General features: G+C 45.3%; 1 protein-coding gene across 2 annotated transcripts in view; it reads right to left on the bottom strand.

Annotated features, from left to right (window-relative positions):
- The window catches only part of LOC147883135 (NAD(P)-binding Rossmann-fold superfamily protein), a 117,701-nt gene extending 97,871 nt beyond the window's left edge, over nucleotides 1-19,830 (bottom strand). The window contains exons 1-4 of one of the 2 annotated variants that reach the window (XM_087399779.1): nucleotides 19,698-19,830; nucleotides 19,532-19,664; nucleotides 10,941-11,017; nucleotides 10,594-10,702 (exon numbers count right to left, since the gene is read on the bottom strand). In XM_087399779.1, the coding sequence (XP_087255905.1) occupies nucleotides 10,594-10,702; nucleotides 10,941-11,017; nucleotides 19,532-19,638 (293 nt within the window). In that variant the 5' untranslated portion in view covers nucleotides 19,639-19,664; nucleotides 19,698-19,830. Of the gene's footprint in view, nucleotides 1-10,593; nucleotides 10,703-10,940; nucleotides 11,018-19,531 lie in introns of both variants that reach the window. The other variant, XM_087399780.1, reaches the window with a different exon arrangement.
- Between the last annotated feature and the right edge of the window lie 251 nt (nucleotides 19,831-20,081).

The raw sequence follows: 20,081 nt of genomic DNA, 5'->3' as shown, positions 1-20,081 counted from the left end.
ACTTCATGTATCACCGACTTCACCGTAGCACCACTCTCTCCAGAAGCTCATCACAAATACCTATTCTTCACTATCACCACCCCACGCTTAGCCACACCACACACACCACATAGGAAGCACGACACCTACCACGACATACACTTTGATCACAGCCTCTCACCGGCCTACTCTGGATGCCTAAACAGACTCCTGATCACATACCACTCATAGAGGACCGTGCTGCCCTGATTAGTCGCACACTCCACGAGGCTGTCCTCCAAATCTTTCCCCACACCACACGGTCCACTAGACCACCACCTCTTGGTTCTGTACCCTGCAACAATTGGTACGATGCGGAGTGCAAGGCTTATCGCCGACAGCTCCGATTTGAAACCAGATGTCACCTCCCGAACACACCAGACACGGTACGCAAGTACCGACATCTCTTACATCGGAAGAAGCAGGCATTTCTTAGTCGAAATGAGGAGCTGCTGCACATCTTGTACAGCAGCAACTCTAAGGATTTTTTGCGGAGATTCCTTGAGCGTAGGTCCCCATCACCCCTCACCGACACGAGAGTCTAGCACACGTATGCACACCATCTTTATGATGTCCCACACCAGCCCACTCCAGATCTCATACACACACCTCGCCCCACCACTTGCACGTTGTTCACCAGAGGGGGAGTCAAGGACACGACATTAAAACTGCACAATGGCCGAGCGAAGGATCTATGCACTGAGTTTATCGCATATGGGATCGACACGTTAGCCCCAATCCTAGCAAAGCTATTCAATGACGTTGTTTGCCTTGGCTTCCCCCGCACGTGGACACGCAACACCATCACCCCTATCCACAAGGCAGGGGATCCCATGGACCCGAGTAATTACAGGACTATCATGATTGGATATGTGATGTCCAAGATCTATGCAGCTGTATTGGATGCATTGGTCAACCTGTTCGCAGACATGAGAGGGCTCAGAGCAGAGGGTCAGGCCGGTTTCAGGCGAGACCATGGGACTATGGATCACATACTCACACTCAGGAGTGTCATTGAGGAGGCCAAATCACGAAAGGAGAGGGTATATTGTTGCTTTGTGGATTTCCGCAAAGCCTTCGACACAGTACCTCGAGCTTGTCTCATCACACGCCTACAGACATTGGGATTTGATCAGGAGACCATCTGGGCAGTCATGGCACTGTATGAGAGAGTCTCAGGGCGAGTTCAGACAGGCGCAGGTTGGACAGAGGAGATCCTGAGTACCATAGGGGTCAAACAGGGTTGTCCCTTATCACCGACCCTGTTTGGCCCCTACATCGATGAGCTTGAGACTTTCATGGGGGCGTTTGGAGGGACCGGTTGCTCACTTGCCGGGATCATCATCAGGATTCTTCTTTATGCAGATGACGTGGCACTCTTGTCGTCCACACCCTGGATGCACTGCAAGCTTTTTGTTTATCCCATGATTTGGAGGTCAACCTAAGCAAGACCAAGGTCATGATCTTTAACACCTCTCGAGCAAACATGCAACGGAAGCAAGTTACTTTTACTTTCGGTGGGTCACCAACTGAGATCGTATCCTCATACACTTACTTGGGGGTCATCTTCTCCGGCCCGATCTTCACGATGAGACCAGTGATGCAAGCCAGACTGAGCAGGGGATACGCCTCACTAGCTCGGCTAGAGACACAATGCTTTCACTCCCACTTCCAGGACCCTCGGACCGAGGCTCTTCTCTTTGACTCCTTGGTCCAACCAGCCGGTATGGGACACGAGTGGAGCGCCTACAGATCCTCATGCTCTCACAGATGATCCGGGGGAAACAGTCTGTACCACATCACATCATTCAGGCCGAGTTTGGTGCTTCTCCACTCCAGCTAGATGCAGCCTTTCAAACCATCACATATCTACACCGGGTTAGATCATATGGGGACTGCACATCAGGGAGACAGAGGTTGCCATGGTTGGCTCTCGATTCCTCCATGAGGTTGGCAGCAGAGGGAGACGAGCGATGCTGGTATGCACGGACTCACAAATGGTTTGTGAGACTAGGGTTCCACATCAATAGGATACCTCCTTTTCAGTACAGTTTAGATGCCCCTCCGGTACTCCCACCCACCATCCCGATTGGGCCACACACCAACCAGGTCATTCGAGAGGATCTCCTGCATCTACACACCTTTAGGACCTGGTTGGAGCCGAGGGAGCTCCCAGTGAAGCTGAGTTTCTACAGAGATTACTATCTTCGTATTTCAGAGGAGAGATTCATCACACCACCAAGGTACACTGAGCTTCATATGCCTCACTCACTACGGATCTCCATCGGACAGTTTCAGGTATCATCACACCGCCTTCGCATAGAGAGCAACAGAGCATAGGGGATTCCTAGGGAGCATCACTTATGCATATTGTGCGACTGTCAGGAGGTTGAGTCGGAGGAGCATTTTATTTTCAAGTACCCGGTGTACTACGAGATCCGAGGTCGCTACCACTGCCTCTTCAGAGACGGCTCCGGGCTCCTTTCCAGATCCCTCGCCTACCCAGATCAGAGATGCCTCGCAGCCTTCATTCACGAGGGGGTCCGACACAAAGAGTACTTACTCAGGCGACAAGGCTTACCCACATCATCAGACACATCTCAGAGCAGGATCACAGAGTTCTTCCCATCGAGTGACATTGATCGTCCAGTCTCTAGCCGCAGACGTGACACAGACCCCGACCCAACAACCGCAATACGACACACGAGACATCGAGGGAGGACACATATCACTCTGGGGGACCTCCCGTCATTGTTGAGACCCGGGATACGTCCCATGGGAGTCACGGTGGCTCTGGTCTTGTGTCGAGCCTCGTCCAGGAGACCAAGACGCACGGCACACCTTGACGGGCGCCAGCGTCCCATCACCGGCTATGCACCAGCCAGGGCGACATGACATACGGAGGATTCCGCTCCGCTCCAGTCCTTTTCTTTTCTTTTCATTGTTACATCCAGATGTATTTGATTATGTATGATCAGACTTAGGGTTCAGCGCGGGTGATGATGCTCGTTTCAGTAGCTCCACCCTTACTGTGATTTGTATCAGGTTTTCTTTCAGTCTCATAGACCCATCGGTCTTCCGAAGACTCTAATAAAATTTTGTTCTTTCTTTCTCACACACACAGCCCCCCCGCACCCCCCTCAGCCCAACTTTCAACCCAAAAACCCCCCTACCTCTGTCGCGGCAGCCTTGCGCCAGATTCTGTCGTGACCCCCTGTTTTGCATTGCACTTGTGTGCCACGCTCTGCATACCAGGCCCCCGTTGGGACTGCTGCTGCTTTTCGACTGTCCCGCACACCCTTTAGGGCCTGCTGCTGTTGCGCAGCAGGTCTCCACAGTGTCTTCCACCGGATCCCCCCATTGCGGCTGCACAGTAAGCCTGCAGGACACCTGGGTCTATCCTAGGCCCTAGGGCTGCTGCACCAACCTCCTGAATCAAGAAAAACCTGCTGAATTCACACAAAAACGACATTAGAGCTATGAAAAAACTGCCAAATCTGAAGAAATACCAGGGTACATGTGAGAAATTTCAAGGTACCTCAAGGTAGAGAAATGGACACCTCACCTAAGAAAAAAACAAAAGGAGAGGAGAGAAAGTATAGCTCTATATGGATGGGTATTTAGAAGATCGATGATCAGAAGGTAGTGACTAGCACATCAAATCATGCCTCACCACCATGAAAGAAGTTTCAAAATTGCAGGATGCAGGGATTGAGAACTTGCAGAAAAAGATGAGGGAAAACAATGAAGAGACCAGCGTAGATCGCGTGCCTCCATGGAGGAGAAGATGAGCAAGTGGAAAACTGAAATGCAAGCGCAACTAGGGATTAAAATAGGCAAAATGTAGGATGAATTGACTCGGATGCTAGATATTAAGACCAGCCAACATGCCCCTAAGAATAGAGGAGTTGGAAGATAAAGTGATGAGCCTACAAGCAGAAAATGACGCTCTAAAGGCACACACCCAAATGGAAGATGGTGAAATCCAGCCCCTCTTGAATGAGTTGAATATGCTCAAGGAACAAGTGCAAACCTTACAAGAGCTAGAGGGGAAGGAGACTAATGCATGCAAGGCACTAGAGGAATTCAAAGCAGAGAATGCAAAACTCAAGAAGGATATGGCAGCCCTACAAGTCACCATGCAAGGGAGACACAAAGAAATCTCTCGGCAAATAAATGAAGGGAAAGCAAAAATGAAAGAGTGGATTGAAGTGGTCAAGAAAGGCACATCAGCCCCAAAGAAGAATTTATTTCTGATGCATTAGAGGAGAAAAGAAGACACCATAAATCAGTGAATGTCCTTGTTAGAGGCCTGCCAGTGGAAGACACTCCGATGGCAGATGCCAAGGCACTGATCACCAAAATGGGCATCAATCTCACCTTTGAAGGGGCATGGAGAGCAGAAAAGGATGATGCACCATCGAGAACTATGATTGTGTGATTCAGGACAGCAGCAAATAGGTCCACTTTTATGAGCGTTGAAGGGAACAAGGACATATCTAGATGATGATCTCATGCTTATACAGTAAGAACATTGCAGAGAAGGGATGGTTCGAGTTATGCCAACAAGACAGGAAGGCAAATGGACTGTTTATAGAGATGGCAAAGTCATCACAAGGGAGAGGGAAGAAAGGGAGGAAAGGGAAGATAGAGATGCAGGCAACACATGACGGTGTCGGACTGATAGGATTGTGCCACAAAGTAGAGTAAAGACAGCTGTGTGGAAGTAATAACACTCTTTGGTCTAATCCGGGAGGCTTTTTGGAGACATGCACTAATACATAGAGATGTCATCAGAGACACATGAGAGTCCAGAGAGAGGGTTGGCTACAGTAACAGGATACACATGGGAATCAGCTTATAGGAAGACACTAAGGAGTGACACTAGAGTACGAGGTTCTAGGGGTGTAGCTGTCCTCTTCAAATCATCTACGGCCACTCATATCTGTGATTCGTAGAGAGGAACACACACGACACATGTGGGTCCAATTGCAGCTAGAAGATGCAAGGGCAATTTTCATTGCGGTATGCTACTTTCCTCCATATACATCATCATATGCCTATGAGGTCACCAAAAGGGGCACAGCCCATATGAGAATATATGATGACATCACGGAATTCTCTAGGCAAGGGGAGATCTTCCTATTAGGTGATTTCAATGCATGAACGGGGAGCAGACAAGTTAATCCACATGGATACATTACCCTCTTTCATGCATAGCATTGAGGCCCCCTCTGTGCCGCTCACATATCATAAGGTCAACTAGGTTATTTGGGAGGATCTCTTACAGCTACATTCATTCAGGACATGGTTGCTACCCAACGAGTTTTGGTGGAGCTTCACTTCTACCCGGACTCTTGCTTGTAGATCTCAAAGGAGAGCTTCATTGTTTCGCAAAGATAGATATCCACAGATCCACATCCACCATTTTTTTAGGATATCAATCGGGCAGTTCCGTGTCTCAACCGACTTTGCATTGAGAGTGGACAGGCTAAGAAAGAAAGTTTATTAAAGTCTTCGGAAGACCGATGGGTCTATGAGATTGTGAAAAACCTGGTACAAATGAGCTGTGGTGGTGGAGCTACTAAACGAGCATCCACACCAATGCAAATAGAAAAAATGTAGAATGGCACTACTAAGTCCTAAGTGCAACATAGTCATGTCAGTAGTCGACTATCTCATCATCATCATCAGGATATCAAGGTCGATGAGGCGATGGGGGCATGAAATCGACGATAGAGTGATGTCGGCCACTTAAAGGTGCAGCCCTGGCATGTCTCTTGATCGTAGCTCTACATCTCTGACCAGGGCTACTGTGACCCCGGTCGGGCGGGACCTGACTCTAAATAGGGAGGGGATGTCCCCAAGTGTGATCTGTGTGTCAATCCTCTGCCTGAACTGTCAGGTCACAGGCTCTGGGTCACGGGTCACGGTCATGTCGAGACCTTGTCTCGTGGGGATCCATGTGATTTGGCTGAAAAAACTCCGTGATAGAGCTCTGCAAGAGATCAGCCAAGGAAAAAGTCTGCTCCTGTCTCCATGCTCGAAGTATCCTCTCGCGGTGTCTGAGTACCTCATGAACAAAACCTGCCAAACATTGCTAGTCTGGGTAGGAGATGAATCGGGCCAAAATCCCATAGCTGTCTCTGAAGAGGCAGTAGAAACGCCCTTGGATCTCAGGACACCTGAAGATGAAGTGCTCTTCTGTATCAATCTCCTACATGTCACACAAAGTGCATATGCGCCTCTCCCTGGGTAGTCGCTCTACTCTGCCGCTCTCAATACGAAGTCTATGTGAAGAGACTAGGAACTGCCCAAGAGAGATCCTCAGTGAGTGGGGTAAATAGATCTGCGTGTATCCTAGTGGGTCAATGAAACCCTCTGCTGTGATCTGTAAGAAGTTATCTCTGTAGAAGCTAAGCTTCACTGGAAGATCACTCGGTCCCAACCAGGTCTAGAATGTGTGTAGCTGTAATAGATCCTCACGGATAACCTGGTTGACCTTGTGTATAGGAGGGGAGAAAACGGAGCATCCATGCTGTACTAGAAGGGAGGTAGTCTATCCATGTGGAGGCCCAATCCCTCAAACCATCTCTCTGTACGTGCATACCAGCACCTCTGGTTTTACCTAGATTGACCTTCAAATCATGAGACTCACAAAAGGACTGTAGTGTGTCAAGGTGTCTTTGGAGCCCCTCTGCTGAGGAAGACAAGAGAGCCACGTCATATGCATAAAGCAATATCCGGATCAACGTGTCCGCAAGAGAGCAACCTACCCTTCTGTGTCTGCATCACTGTCTCAAGCTCGTCAATGTAGAGACCAAACAAGGTAGGTGATAATGGACACTCTTGTTTGATCCTCATAGTGCTCATGATCTCGTCTATCCACCCACATCCTGCTTGGACTCTGCCTGAAACTCTCTCGTAAAGTGCCATGACCACCCAAATGATCTCTTGGTCGTAACCCAAATCCTATAGGCGCCGTATGAGGCGAGCTCTCGGAACCGTGTCAAATGCCTTGCGGAAATCCACAAAGCAACAGTAAATCCTCTGCTTCCATGCCCTCGCAACCTCGATGATACATCTGAGCGTGAGAATGTGGCCCATGGTTCCATGATCACACCGGAATCTAACTTGTCATGCTGCTCTAAGTCCTCAACACTCCACAAATCTACTGATCTCTGAATCAAGTACTGATGCATAAATCTTAGACATGACATTCCAATCATAATGGTCATGTAGTTCTCCCGGCTCATGGGATCCCCTTCCTTGTGGATGGGTGAGATAGTGTTAATGGTCCAAGTGCATGGAAACCGAAGTTTCATTATGGCATCCTTTTACCCCTCCCCCTCCTAGTGAAGAGGGTGCAAGATGTGGGGTGTGGCATATGTGAGGTTAAGGACCGGCTGATTTGGGATATCATAAAGTGTGCGTGCATAATCAAACTAGACCTGAGTGTCAGTGAGTGGTAAGGGGGACCGTCCCTCTAGAAATCTCCGCCAGAAGTCCTTAGAGTTGTTACTAAACAAAACATTCAGTAGCTCCTCCTTGTTCCGGCGAACAAAGGCTAGTTTCTTTCTGCGTACCAATCGACAATACTCGCGTAGCATCTCTGGTTCGCTCGGAAGACTGTTTTTGGTTTCGAATCTGAGTTGACAACGTAAAGTCTTACACTCATCATCATACCAGCTATTACAGAGTACAGTCCTAGGGGGTGGTGGACAGGTGGAGCAAGTGGTGTGGGGGAAAAGCGTGAAGGGCAGCCTTGTGTAGTGAGCGGGTGACCAGGGCAGCACGATCCTCTAATAGGGGTATGAAGTCAATATAGGCGAGAAGCATGTACAGACGGCCAGAGTAAGTGGGTGAGTGATCGCGGTCAAAGTGTATATCATGGTAGGTGGAGTAAGAACTCAGCGAGGTGGGAAGTGCTGTGCGGCAAGGAGTAGAAATGCTAAAGAAAAGATAGTTATGATCAACCCCTGGAGAGAGAGGTACTACGGTAAAGTCTGTGATGCGAGATGTGAAGACATGGGAGCCCATGATGTAATCAACAACGCTGGAGCCTCCCCCATGTGGAAAGCACGTGAAAACACCTGATGCTAGCCATCTGTCAAGACCATTATAAATAATGAGATCATGCTGAGGTCTGATAAGGCCTGCCCATAAGCTATGAACGGACCTCGTCTGTTAGGCGAAACCCGTGGCATCCTTGCCTCCTCAAGGTCAATGTCTGATAGTAGAGTCATCCCTGAAGTCGAGCAGTGATGCCTGACAAGCACATGTCCTCGCGTAGAAGTCCCCAACTAGGAGGACTTCTCTGCAACTAAGAAGTCAACAATGGACTGATAAAGAGCAGCAAATGGAGATATCTCATCCTCACCTCGAATATTTCTGGCAAAGTGGGAGGTCTCAGGGGGGAAGTAGCAAACTGCAACAAACAGATCCCAGTAGTCCATGTGCTGAATCCGGATCCAAAGAAACCTAGAATGTGCATCTCGCTGCTCTACTAAGATGGTCCCCAAAAGTGTGGATCCGTAAAGGACTGTGACTCCACTTGACCCTTGAACTCCCCTTGTATCCCTCATCTCATCTCTATAAGCCGAATGCCATGTATACCCGCTAACTACTAGTAGTGGACGCTCTAGACTCTGATGTGTCTCTGTATAAAAGCCTATGTCATGACCTGTATAGGATTCCGAGAAGTTCCCTGGTTCTAACCATAAGGTACCATTTCAGTTCCATATGGTGCAGGGTAGGGTCTCGAATATCTGACTCTCATAGACCCCACCTCCCTATGTGGGATGGGAGGTGGGTGCCCGACGGGGGCCTGTAAGGAGTCGTCCATCTCGTACTACTGCCCACTTCCCCTCCTTGAGGGCCTGATCTTGCTGCTGCAACAGGAAGCGCCTCTCCTCAACCTGTAGTGGAGTGAGGTCCTCATCCATGGAGATCGTTGGCTGGGCTCATAGGGCTGACCTACGACGTAAAGCCGAATAATTGAGAGGCAGAGGGGAGAGAAAGATCGAGGTGTAGTGCAGGACAGTGTATGACCCCTCTGAAGTAGGTGTCATAATTGGTGAGAAAACTATAGCAGGAGAGGAAGGGAGAGATGGAAGAGATGATGTCAGTCACAACCCCTCTATCCCAAGGGAGGGTGAGCCAGTCAAAGGAATAGCTATGTGAGTTTGTAAGGTATGTCAGGGGGTGCCTCATAAATCCTAGGTAATGATGCCCCCCTCAACGAAGCAACTCTCTGAAAATTTTCCAGGCCGGTACCCTCTCCCATATAGACCCCTGCATGTATCCCAAAAAACCTAGTGGACGTCCAAAGTCATCAAGAGAGTACTCATTCCACATAACGGGCTTGAGGACAGCAGCCATATGTACAGACTTGTGGGACCATCATGTTAGGATCATTGTAAATTTAGATTCTATTGTGGTTATGGGACAAATTTATGTGATACCAGACTCGATGTTTTCCTGTATGGCAAGACATACGGGCATCACAAAGACCTCTGGGAGGTCATGTCCTTTGTGCTTCCATGTTTCCATAGAGAACAACATTGGAAAGTACCCATGATACAAAGATCTTGATGATTTGGGTGTATAGAAAGAACTCAAGCATTTACAAATAGGTAGTTTTTCATGCTCTGCATGATGGATCTAAGCTTGAGTTTCTTCCGTCCGCTAGTGATTTCATACTCTATTTCAAGGGGGGGAGAAGAAAATGCCCTGCCAGAAAAATGTTGCTGCATCAAAAGACCTGGTGCTCTTGAAAGCTTGGTAGGTTCGCTCACTCAAGTGGCCACAAGCAGCAAAGGCTGCTTAATCGGCCTCTCATGTGGTGTGAAGGAACTCGGGCCGAGCAGACCCTTGGAAGTCAAACAGGCATTGGCATCTTCATTCCAGTGATGTGCACAGGAAAAGTGCAGGTTCAAAGGAATCGCTCATGTGTCAGTGCCTTTAAAAGCATTATTGAACAAAAATTGAAGCAAAAAAGGGCAGGTGAAAGGAGAAAAGGAGTGGGGAGAGCCGATGCTGAATGACACAGAAGGAGCCAAGGGATGAAGCAGGGAGGGAACAATAGCGCTGCTCGAGGCGATAAGCTGGAGGGGATAACGGAAACTGCTCCCAAAAAGTTATCAATTTCCAGAACAATTTGAGTGCATAGTCGTGCCCACCTTAACTTATTCTACCTTCTCCATTTCACAATCTGATATTATGGTATAAGACTCCTACTAATAGCAAGCATAGTCATTATTTAAAACTTAAAAGATCCAATGGCAGCAATATATTCTCTAAAAGAAAGCTCAACTCTTGAGCTGATACATTCAAAAATCTGATTGTGGTCCCTAGAACTGTAAACAGTATGCTTGACACATACTTACAAAAACATAACTCACACATACATCTGCATGTTCCCTAACCCAAACCCAAGAGCACGCAAACTCAAACAATGCACTCAAGCAGGGGCTCTCAGTACCGTAAAACCAGCAATCATCTTTTTAATTCTAAAGAAAGTAAATATTTATGAACTAGGAAAGAGATCTTCCAAAAAATGTCCCAAGCATATACCTAGTGAACTGCTCACTGACAATTTCATCATTAAGGAAATGTTGGCCCCTATTGAGTGCTATGTCATTCTCTGACTTGACTTTAGCCTCCATAAGTAGGACAGAACTCTCTGCATTTGACCAAGAAAATTGTATTATGCTTAAAAGAGAAAGAAATCAAAGCAATACACCTCATCATATACAAAGAGATTACGAAGCTTGCTTTATTCTAGAAGCAGCTTCCCCCACACATGCAGAAAAACTCCCATACCCAAATCTCTACCCTAATTTGAGCACATTCAAAAACATGTATGTTGAAGATAGTGCCATGGGGACCAATGCTCTAGCCACGGTATGTTGAAACCATACCATTATATTCACTCAGTCCACCATAGATGTTCTGGCCAGCTGCATGGAGGTGACCTTGCTGACCTTCCAACCGACTCCTAAACACCAAAACATGTTGATTTACCATCGTACTTCTCAAAAAGAACCTTTTCACTTATTGCATTCTATTCCCATAATTGCAATTTACAAACTAGCTGTACAAAATTATTTCCTTGCTTGCCAAGCACGAGACAAAATCCAGTGACTGCAAGTGCAAAACAGTGAGCTTTCTATCCAATGTAAATGAACTTGCTACTTGCTTATATAGATGCATATATACATGCATATGCTGTTAGAATTATTGCTATAATTTAGCAGTGACCAATGTAATGTAATAAGTAGGTTAGGGGCACTTTTCCCTCACTTAGAGGTTTTTCCCCCTAACCACAGTTAGTTCACTAACTATGGTTAGTGAAGGATAAGGTTTTGTCACTTAGACAAAACCTATCACTCCATTTCAGTTGTAACACACTCATCTAATTGCAACTACGTTTTCAGCTCTCTCACTCTCCTGCTTCTTGCTCTCACTGTTGCTCTCTCCCCTTCTCACATTTGGTATCAGAGCGGATTGACCCTGCTCTCTGCTTCTCGCCTCCAGCTCCAGCCCAGCCCGTAAGCTCCAGCTCCATCAGTTCACCATCCATACAGATCGTCCGTACAATTCGTACGGACTGATTCCGTACAGTCCCGAATATTACCTGCGCTGCCATTCGTCATCGTCATCGTACAGCTCCATCGCCATCGTCGCCTGTACAACTGCAGCACCATACAGCCTGCAGCCTCTTCCGTACGGTTCGTTGTCGCCAGCCGTACATCGTCGGCCATACAACCCGTCACCAAACTGTACGGTTAGCCATACAGTTCCGTACAGCTGCGTACAGTTCGTCCGTACCGCACGTGTGGCGCCGTACACCTGAGTTTGTCCATACACCTGAGTTCGTCCGTACACATGCAGTTCGTTTCGAGCATCTTTCGTACAATCTGTACTGTTGCTGCAAATTTGTACTGTTGGGCATCAGTCGTCCGTACAGTTGGGCCCTTGAATCTTTCGTTGGCGTTGTACCCTTCGTAGGTGTCTACACTTTGTGCAGGATTACTTTGCAGGTTTTTGCTTTACAGAAGAAGAGCAATTTGGGAACGTTGCAGGAAGCCATTGTTTGGCTGTATTTTTGGGAACACATTTGGAGCTTTGGCAGACACATTACAATTTTGGGGCTTTCGTAAAAATTTTGGCACACATTGCAAGCAAATTGCAAGGATTGGCTAAGAAATTGGGGCTTTTGTAGGAGATTAGCTCTTTGGGCGAAATTTGGCTCAATTTCAACTCGAAATTTGGGGCTTTTGCAGACAAATCTGCAGATCTAGTCTGAAATTTGGGGCTTTTGTTCAGAAATTGCAAATTTGGGGCTTATAGTATTCTGGTTGCAATTTCAAGCCACAAATTGGGGCTTTTGTGTTGGGAGAGCAATTTGACAAATTTCAGTTCACACTGCCTTTCTGTGAGTGCTTTGAAGTTGGCAGGTTTTGGGAGAGATTGGATGCTCTAGTATATTTCTGACAGAGACATTACAGAGATTTGAGTTGCATTTTTAGCCAGTGTTTGGCTGTGTTTTTTGGGATTTGTGCACTCCATTCCCAGCAAGGGAATTCAGATTTGCATTTGCTGTATTTTCTTTCTCAGACATGGTCCAGCAAAATCAAAATGATTTCGGTTTCAGTGGTCTCTCACAAGAGGACAAGCTGGATGGTACCAACTACTCCCTCTAGAGTTTTATGGTACGCAATATTCTGATTTCTCGTAATTTATGGGACTATGTAAGTGGGGATGAGTTCCGGCCAGCAAATGTGGCACCTAATACCCCTCCCCAACAAGGAGGAGGCAGAGGTCGTGCACAGGGTACAGCTGCAGCACAAGTTATTGGTGCAGTTATACCTACCACTCCAGAGCAGAAGAGATGGGATTCACGTGATGCTTTAGCTTTGTCGTGTATTTCTCTTTCAGTGAAAAGATTCATCATTCCGCATATCCGGTCGTGTAAGACCTCAAAGGCAGCATGGGATATTTTGGAGAGCATGTATGCAGCTCAGAATGATGCCAGGGTGTCTTTTTTGAAAAGAGAATTGTCTCATACACATATGGAAGAGAGTGACTCCATGTCAATGCACCTCACAAAGCTACAGGATTTACGAGAGCAATTGCTGAATATTGATGAGATCATTCCTGATTCAAAGATGATTACCACTAAATTCTCTTCCTGAGTCTTATCTCAGCTTTCATACCTCGCTGAATTTGTCTTTGAGGGGGGGTGCAAATCAAAGAGCAGACCAGGAAAAACATGGCTTCACGAGCAGGTGAACATGCCATGCTCTCAAAATTCAAGCCTAAAGTGAAGGGACAGGCAAAGACTTCAGCAAATCAGCCTTCCAGTGGTTCAAGACAGCCTTCTCAAAAGGCTAAGGGTGATGCAGGTAAGCCCAAGAAGAAGGGAATATGTCATTACTGCAAAAAGCCAGGTCACTACATTGGAGAATGCAAGAAAAGGCTTGCAAAAGAAAAGAAAAACAGCTCCGGTATGGTTTTTGATGTCTTGTATGTGCCTGGTATCACAAAAAATCTACTTTCAGTGTCCACTCTTAACAGAGTTGGATTTCAGGTCATTTTTGAAGATGACAAGTGTGCAGTCCATGATAGAGAGCATGATTATGCCTTGAGATTGTCTAGCACTCTGTTGCGTGGTCTTTTTCAGCTTGACATGTATGAGAAAAGACCAGCACATGCTCTTACAGATTTCCACTCCTACTGCTGCTATGCAGAATGCGGAGTTATGGCACGCGAGATATGGACACATGCATTATGGCAGCTTGATGACGCTTCAAAAACATGCCATGGTTGATGCATTGCCTCCTCTTGAAACACCTCCTCCACATGCCTGTGAAGGATGCATTCTTGGTAAAATGCACAGATCTCCTTTTAAGAAGGATGGATCAGTTAAAGCTGTTCGAAAATTACAGCTTATACATAGTGATGTCTGTGGTCCCATGAGGACTCCATCATTGGGTGGTCATCTTTACTTTGTCACTTTTATAGATGACTACTCCGACTACACTTGGGTTTATGGGCTGAAACGCAAATCAAAAGTGTTTATGGTCTTCAAACACTTTGCAGCCATGGTTGAGAATGAATCCAGACTCAAGATACAGACATTACGCACAGATAGAGGAGGGGAGTACTTGCCTGTAGATTTTGATGCTTTTTTGAAAGACAAGGGCATTGTACATCAGCTTACAGTGAGGCTAACTCCTCAGCAAAATGGGAAAGCTGAGAGAAAAAATCGCACTCTTATGGAGATGGATAGATGTATGCTGAAAAGCAAAGAATTGCCTCACAAATTTTGGCTAGAAGGTCTCATGTGTGCCAATTATGTTTTGAATCGCGCACCCACAAAAGCTTTGAAGACCAAGACTCCCTATGAAGTTTGGCAAAGGAGAAAGCCTTCTGTGGATCATTTCCGTGTCTTTGGATGCCTTGCTTATGCTCATGTGCCGGTAGAGTTTCGGCATAAGTTGTCTGATAAGGCAATAAAATGCATTTTTGTTGGGTACAGTCCAAAAAGCAAGGGGTACCGTCTCTACAATCCTGTCACACGCAAGATCATTGTCAGTAGAGATGTAATATTTTCAGAAAATTCAGCTCACACTCAAGCTGAATTTGATATGCCTTCTTCTTCCGGTGATGTCTTTGAGGAGTTACTACCCATTGCCTTGGGTTCCCCTACTGATATATCTTATGAAAATCAGAATTTTCAGATACCTCCACATGCTCCGATTCAGCCACAGGATGTCATACCACCTCCACAAGGCGTGGAAGAGGTTGTTCAGCAAGAAATTGCAGATATACATGCAACAAAAACAGTCCCAAATTGGCTGTTACAGAGTCTCAGGGAGAGTAAAATTGATGCTCCATTACCTGGCAGAACTCGGAGTGCAGTATGGCATGGGGGAGGTGCTCTTTCAGTTGAATCAGCTTATGCAGGTACTTCATTTGATGAAGAGGAACGTGAGACATTTGAAGAGGCACAGGATAATGTGCATTGGATGAATGCCATGCACTATGAGTTGCAGTCCATTCAGAAAAATCAGACATGGGAAGTTGTCGATTTGCCACCAGGTAAACATGCCATAGGTACACGGTGGGTTTTCAAAGTTAAAAGAAAGCCAGATGGCACCATTAACAAGTACAAGGCAAGGCTGGTCGCAAAAGGATATGCTCAAAAACAGGGCACAGACTATGAGAAGACTTTTGCTCCTACATCCAGAATGACAACCATCCGGTCAGTCATAGCAATGGCTGCAAATTTTCAGTGGAATGTTCATCAGTTGGACATAAAAACAGCCTTCCTTAATGGAGACTTGTTGGAAGAGGTTTATGTCAAACAACCTCCAGGCTTTGAAATTTCAAGAAATGCACTTCAGGTATGCAAGCTGAATAAAGCTTTGTATGGGCTGAAACAGGCCCCACGTGCATGGTATGCAAAGATTCATGCCTTTCTGACCAGCAAGGGGCTGCACAACAGTCCAACTGAAAGCACCCTCTACATCAAGAAGGATGGGGGGGATATTTTAGTCATCATTCTTTATGTAGATGACTTACTGCTCACAGGGTCAAATGAAGATAATATTCCAGATTTTAAAGCTAAATTGCAGACCACTTTTGACATGTCAGATTTGGGGCTGCTACACTTTTATTTTCACAGCGACAGTTGAATGTGTTTGGCTGCGTCGTTTATTTGCTGATCTTCATCTTCATTGGAGGGTCCTTCTCTAATTCTCACTGATAGTCAGAGTGCTATTGCAATGGCAAAGAATCATGTGTTTCATGCTCGCACGAAGCACATTGAGGTTCACTATCACTACGTCAGAGAGAAGTTGCATGCAGGAGAGATCAGCATGATCTATGTGTCAACACATGACAATGTTGCGGACATTTTCACCAAGGCACTTCAACGTGAAAAGTTTGAGGCATTTCGTAGTGCCCTGAACTTATCTCCTTTTGGTGATTGGTCTTTTCCTTGTACATGACATTGGCACTACAGGGGGGTGTTAGAATTATTGCTATAATTTAGCAGTGACCAACGTAATGTAATAAGTAGGTTAGGAGCACTTTTTCCTCACTTAGAGGTTTTTCCCCCTAACCACAATTAGTTCACTAACTATGGTTAGTGAAGGATAAGGTTTTGTCACTTAGACAAAACCTATCACTCCATTTCAGTTGTAACACACTCATCTAATTGCAACTACGTTTTCAGCTCTCTCACTCTCCTACTTCTTGCTCTCACTGGTGCTCTCTCCCCTTCTCACATATGCCACCCCCCCCCCCCAAAAAAAAAAGCGCCAACCTGGTAAACTTTTTACGTACGAACACAATCAAAGTGAATTCTAAGGGTTATGATTATTACCACCAAGTTACAAGCCATCAATCCCATTGTAACACAGTAAGGACCCCCAATGTGTAAACAGTGTCATTGCACATGGAATTTAGCCAAGTTACAGTTTCTTTTGAAGATAAGAAACCTGAACTATTGCTTTCGACAAATTTGACCTTTTGCCACGATGGAACATATGCATAAACATCTTTTTTAAATTAACACAAACACCAAAAATTCTCCAGCTGTGCCAACGTTGAAGACATACTTCAGGGACCGCATATGGAGCATTACAGCACTCCTCTCACAAAGGTCATACAGTAACACACATCCAATCCTCCATTCGAAGGTAACTATCATGAATGTACTAATATTTGTCACCCTTCTCACCACTAAATGCTGCCCAAATTTTAGGAAAAAATGGATCATTGCTAGAAAAAGAGCATCTCCTAACACATTGACCTTTCTTTTCATGTGTTGAATATGAAAATTGAAAGGGGTTAGAAAATTTGCCTGGCTAACATGCTTCCCTTGGACTATGAGCTGCTTCAAAAAGTATTGAACAGTCTGATGATTCGTACAAACCAAAATTTTAGCACCAAGAAAATGGCGTTTTCAATCACAAAACATCTATCCCAATCCAAGTTTCACAAGCAGCTGCATGCAGCACAAATGGCATGTCCAAGTCTGGCATGATCCAACCATGATACAAAGTAGAGCTTCCTTGAGATATTCAAAATCTTTCCTAGATTCATCAAACAAGTGGAACCCAGCCTCTATGTGCAAAAGATCATATGGAGGTGCAGCTATTTGCGCAAATGATGCATGAATATGGGGTAGTACACACACAATGCCAAAAAATGACCTTACTTCCTTTTCGTTGTTTAACTCAACCAATTTCAAACCACCTTGATGTTCTATTTCCATACTTATTCTATGCCCCCTCTTCTTTAAATATTCACATTTCTTTGCTAATTATAACAAGTTGATCTTGCTTCAACAATCTGAGATGGCTTCCAAATCTTGATGTTGTGTTTCATTCTTGCTAAAAGCAATGATGTCATCAAAAAAATTAACAATGATGTCCTCTGAAGCGTTGAAATGGCTGGTCCATTTCTATGACCAACAAGGTACCCATATAACCCACGAGTACAAAAGGTGATCTTATGAACATCTTCAAGAGTGGTGCATAATTGACGATACCCACTTCATCCACCTGAGCATGGGTCGATCGTTGAGACAATCTACGACGTAACGTGCAGCAACTAACTATAACCATACAATGAACCCAATACAAAGCAAACCTTGAGAAGATGAGGAGGCATGAGGGTGAAGCTAGTCTTTAATCTCTTGAAAAGATAAGAATCAAGCCTCTCATGACAATGTGCCAAATTAGAATGCACGCACATACGCATAGATCCAATATAACTTCTAATTGGCTGCCATAAAGTCAGTGAGATATGAGTGCATCCTTGCATGACACACGGCAAAGCCACCCTGGTTAGGCCAGTAGAATGGTACAATATGGCACCAAACTCTTCCATCCATGATGCATATGGGGATATGCCACCTCGTGTGGTGCCAATGACATGAAGCCATAGGTGGTCTAACCTAGGACCTAAGGACTAACTACCACTCTTTTGACCTTTTATAAAACTAACCACCAAATGACCCCAAGGGTTGGTCAATGAACTAAAACCGTAGTTCATTACTTGATTTCCAACCCTGATGAGCAATGAATTAGGCTTCACACCCTCATGTTGGAGAACTTCTCTTGCTTAATCTTAGCGAAAGTTTTGGTTAGGATATTTGCCAGTCAATCCTCTGTTGGACATAATATCATCTCTATTTTATTGCTCACAATCTTTTCACGTAAAATGATGTCGTACCTCAATGTGCTTGGTTCAAGATCTTTTGAGTAAGCATGAAATACATGATCTTTTGAGTAAGACGAATATCTTTCAAGATTCTTCTTAACCAGATAGCCTCACAAGTTGCATTTGTGTTGGAATTATTTTCAGCTTCTACTAGAGCATTGTTTTTTGCTGCCCACCAACGCAACAGATAAACTTGGTCAGCTTCATGAGCTTTGTGTCTCCCCAACCACTGCCAATGTTATGCCCTTGCATTTTGTTGTGCATGTTGATTATAACAATCTTGTGGAGGATCACCTGGTTATGGTTCTCTCAACAACCCATGATGAGTCCCTATAAACTCGAGAGCTTGTGTAGACCTCTATTTCCTGATCGAGAGATCCACATGTTCTCGCATGTTTCAATAAAAAGGTATCCGACATAAATTCATGCTTGCCAGTGAATATCAAAAGTACTCTCTAAATCTGAAAACAGTAATCAAAATCGTGTAGTCCTAAACAAGAAACATTTACATAGAATCAGTACAACGCACAAAAATGAATTAAACATGGCATCTGCATAATGCAAATAATGGACCTGCCCTTGGAAACTTTGCGCCCATACACCAAATGCAATGAAGTAAAATTGATGATCCAAGCGGACTCTCTTGTGACAAGAATACACACTAGATCAAAAGGATGCTTGAGTACTATGATCCAGTGGTAAAACATCATGTCAATCAGCACGATGGCATTGTTGGTGTCACACAAATAAGCATTTCTTTCAGCTTATGCGCAAGTTTTGGAAAGCACCATGAAGAACAAAGACTCACAACACTGGAAGAGACTAAAGCTGAAACAATAGTTCTCCACGACTAATCGAATTTTACAGATTGAGCATTGTCGTAAATATGAATCGGAGCAAGCACACCTTGATCCTTCAAACACAACAGCTGAGGATGAACGCACATAGTACAAGCAGGGCACTGCCTTTCAAAGGCAGGTGAAGTAACCACACCATGTTCAAAAATAGTGAAGGCCAAAAGCTTTCATGTCATCACATACTAACGGATCATGGTGACCAGAATTCGTCAAAACTCCTGATCCACGGCAAACTATAAACCAAAAACATTGTAACCAAGCGCAAGTGCCTCATATCCAGAGACCTCACTAGCCAGACGAGACGTTCTAAACTTTTCTCTCCCACGCTCTACCCGAACCTTTCATTTGCAAGGCTGAAAAAGAAAGGAAAGGGTTAACTGAAGGAAGCAAATTCAAAAGGTTGCAGGAGAACTTACTTGCGTTTCCATGAAAAAGATGACGAAATTTTTAGCACTACAACGGTGAGGCAAGACCCAAGAACTGCGCCAGCAGCAACCATGAACAAGGATGATCTCGCCTGCATCCTGATGGAGTCTCCTGTTCCTCACTCTACTACGTTCAAAAGTGTGTTTTTTCAAAAACTTACCATGATCATGGACCGCCAGATGCATTCAATGCACATGGGCGGGCATGGGCTCTAGTCTTTGAACACCCTAATGTTTCATAGGGGCAACCAATTGGTGTCTAAGTGTCTCCTTAGAGGTATTAGCACTACCTCTTTAGAGGGAGTGCTATACCCCCGAATTTTTTGTAAATCTCCACTTGTAATTTTTGGCCTTCCCCCAAATAGGTGCCCCTAACATTCAAAAAATCATATTCATTAATTAGTTGGGGAGCAGGGAGTATATGATGGCAAAATTTTTAAGCATAAAGGGGGGAACGGGGGGTAATAATTAGTCTCACGTGGGGAGGGAGAGAGCTTGAATGGGGGGGGGGAGGCATTAAAGAGGGAGGGGCATGTGAAAT

This window comes from Dipteris shenzhenensis, chromosome 28 (assembly GCF_047967505.1).
Source record: "Dipteris shenzhenensis isolate YYH24624 ecotype China chromosome 28, Dip_SZ_1.0, whole genome shotgun sequence".
Lineage (NCBI taxonomy): Eukaryota > Viridiplantae > Streptophyta > Polypodiopsida > Gleicheniales > Dipteridaceae > Dipteris > Dipteris shenzhenensis.
This window is presented reverse-complemented; position numbering and strand designations above follow the sequence as displayed.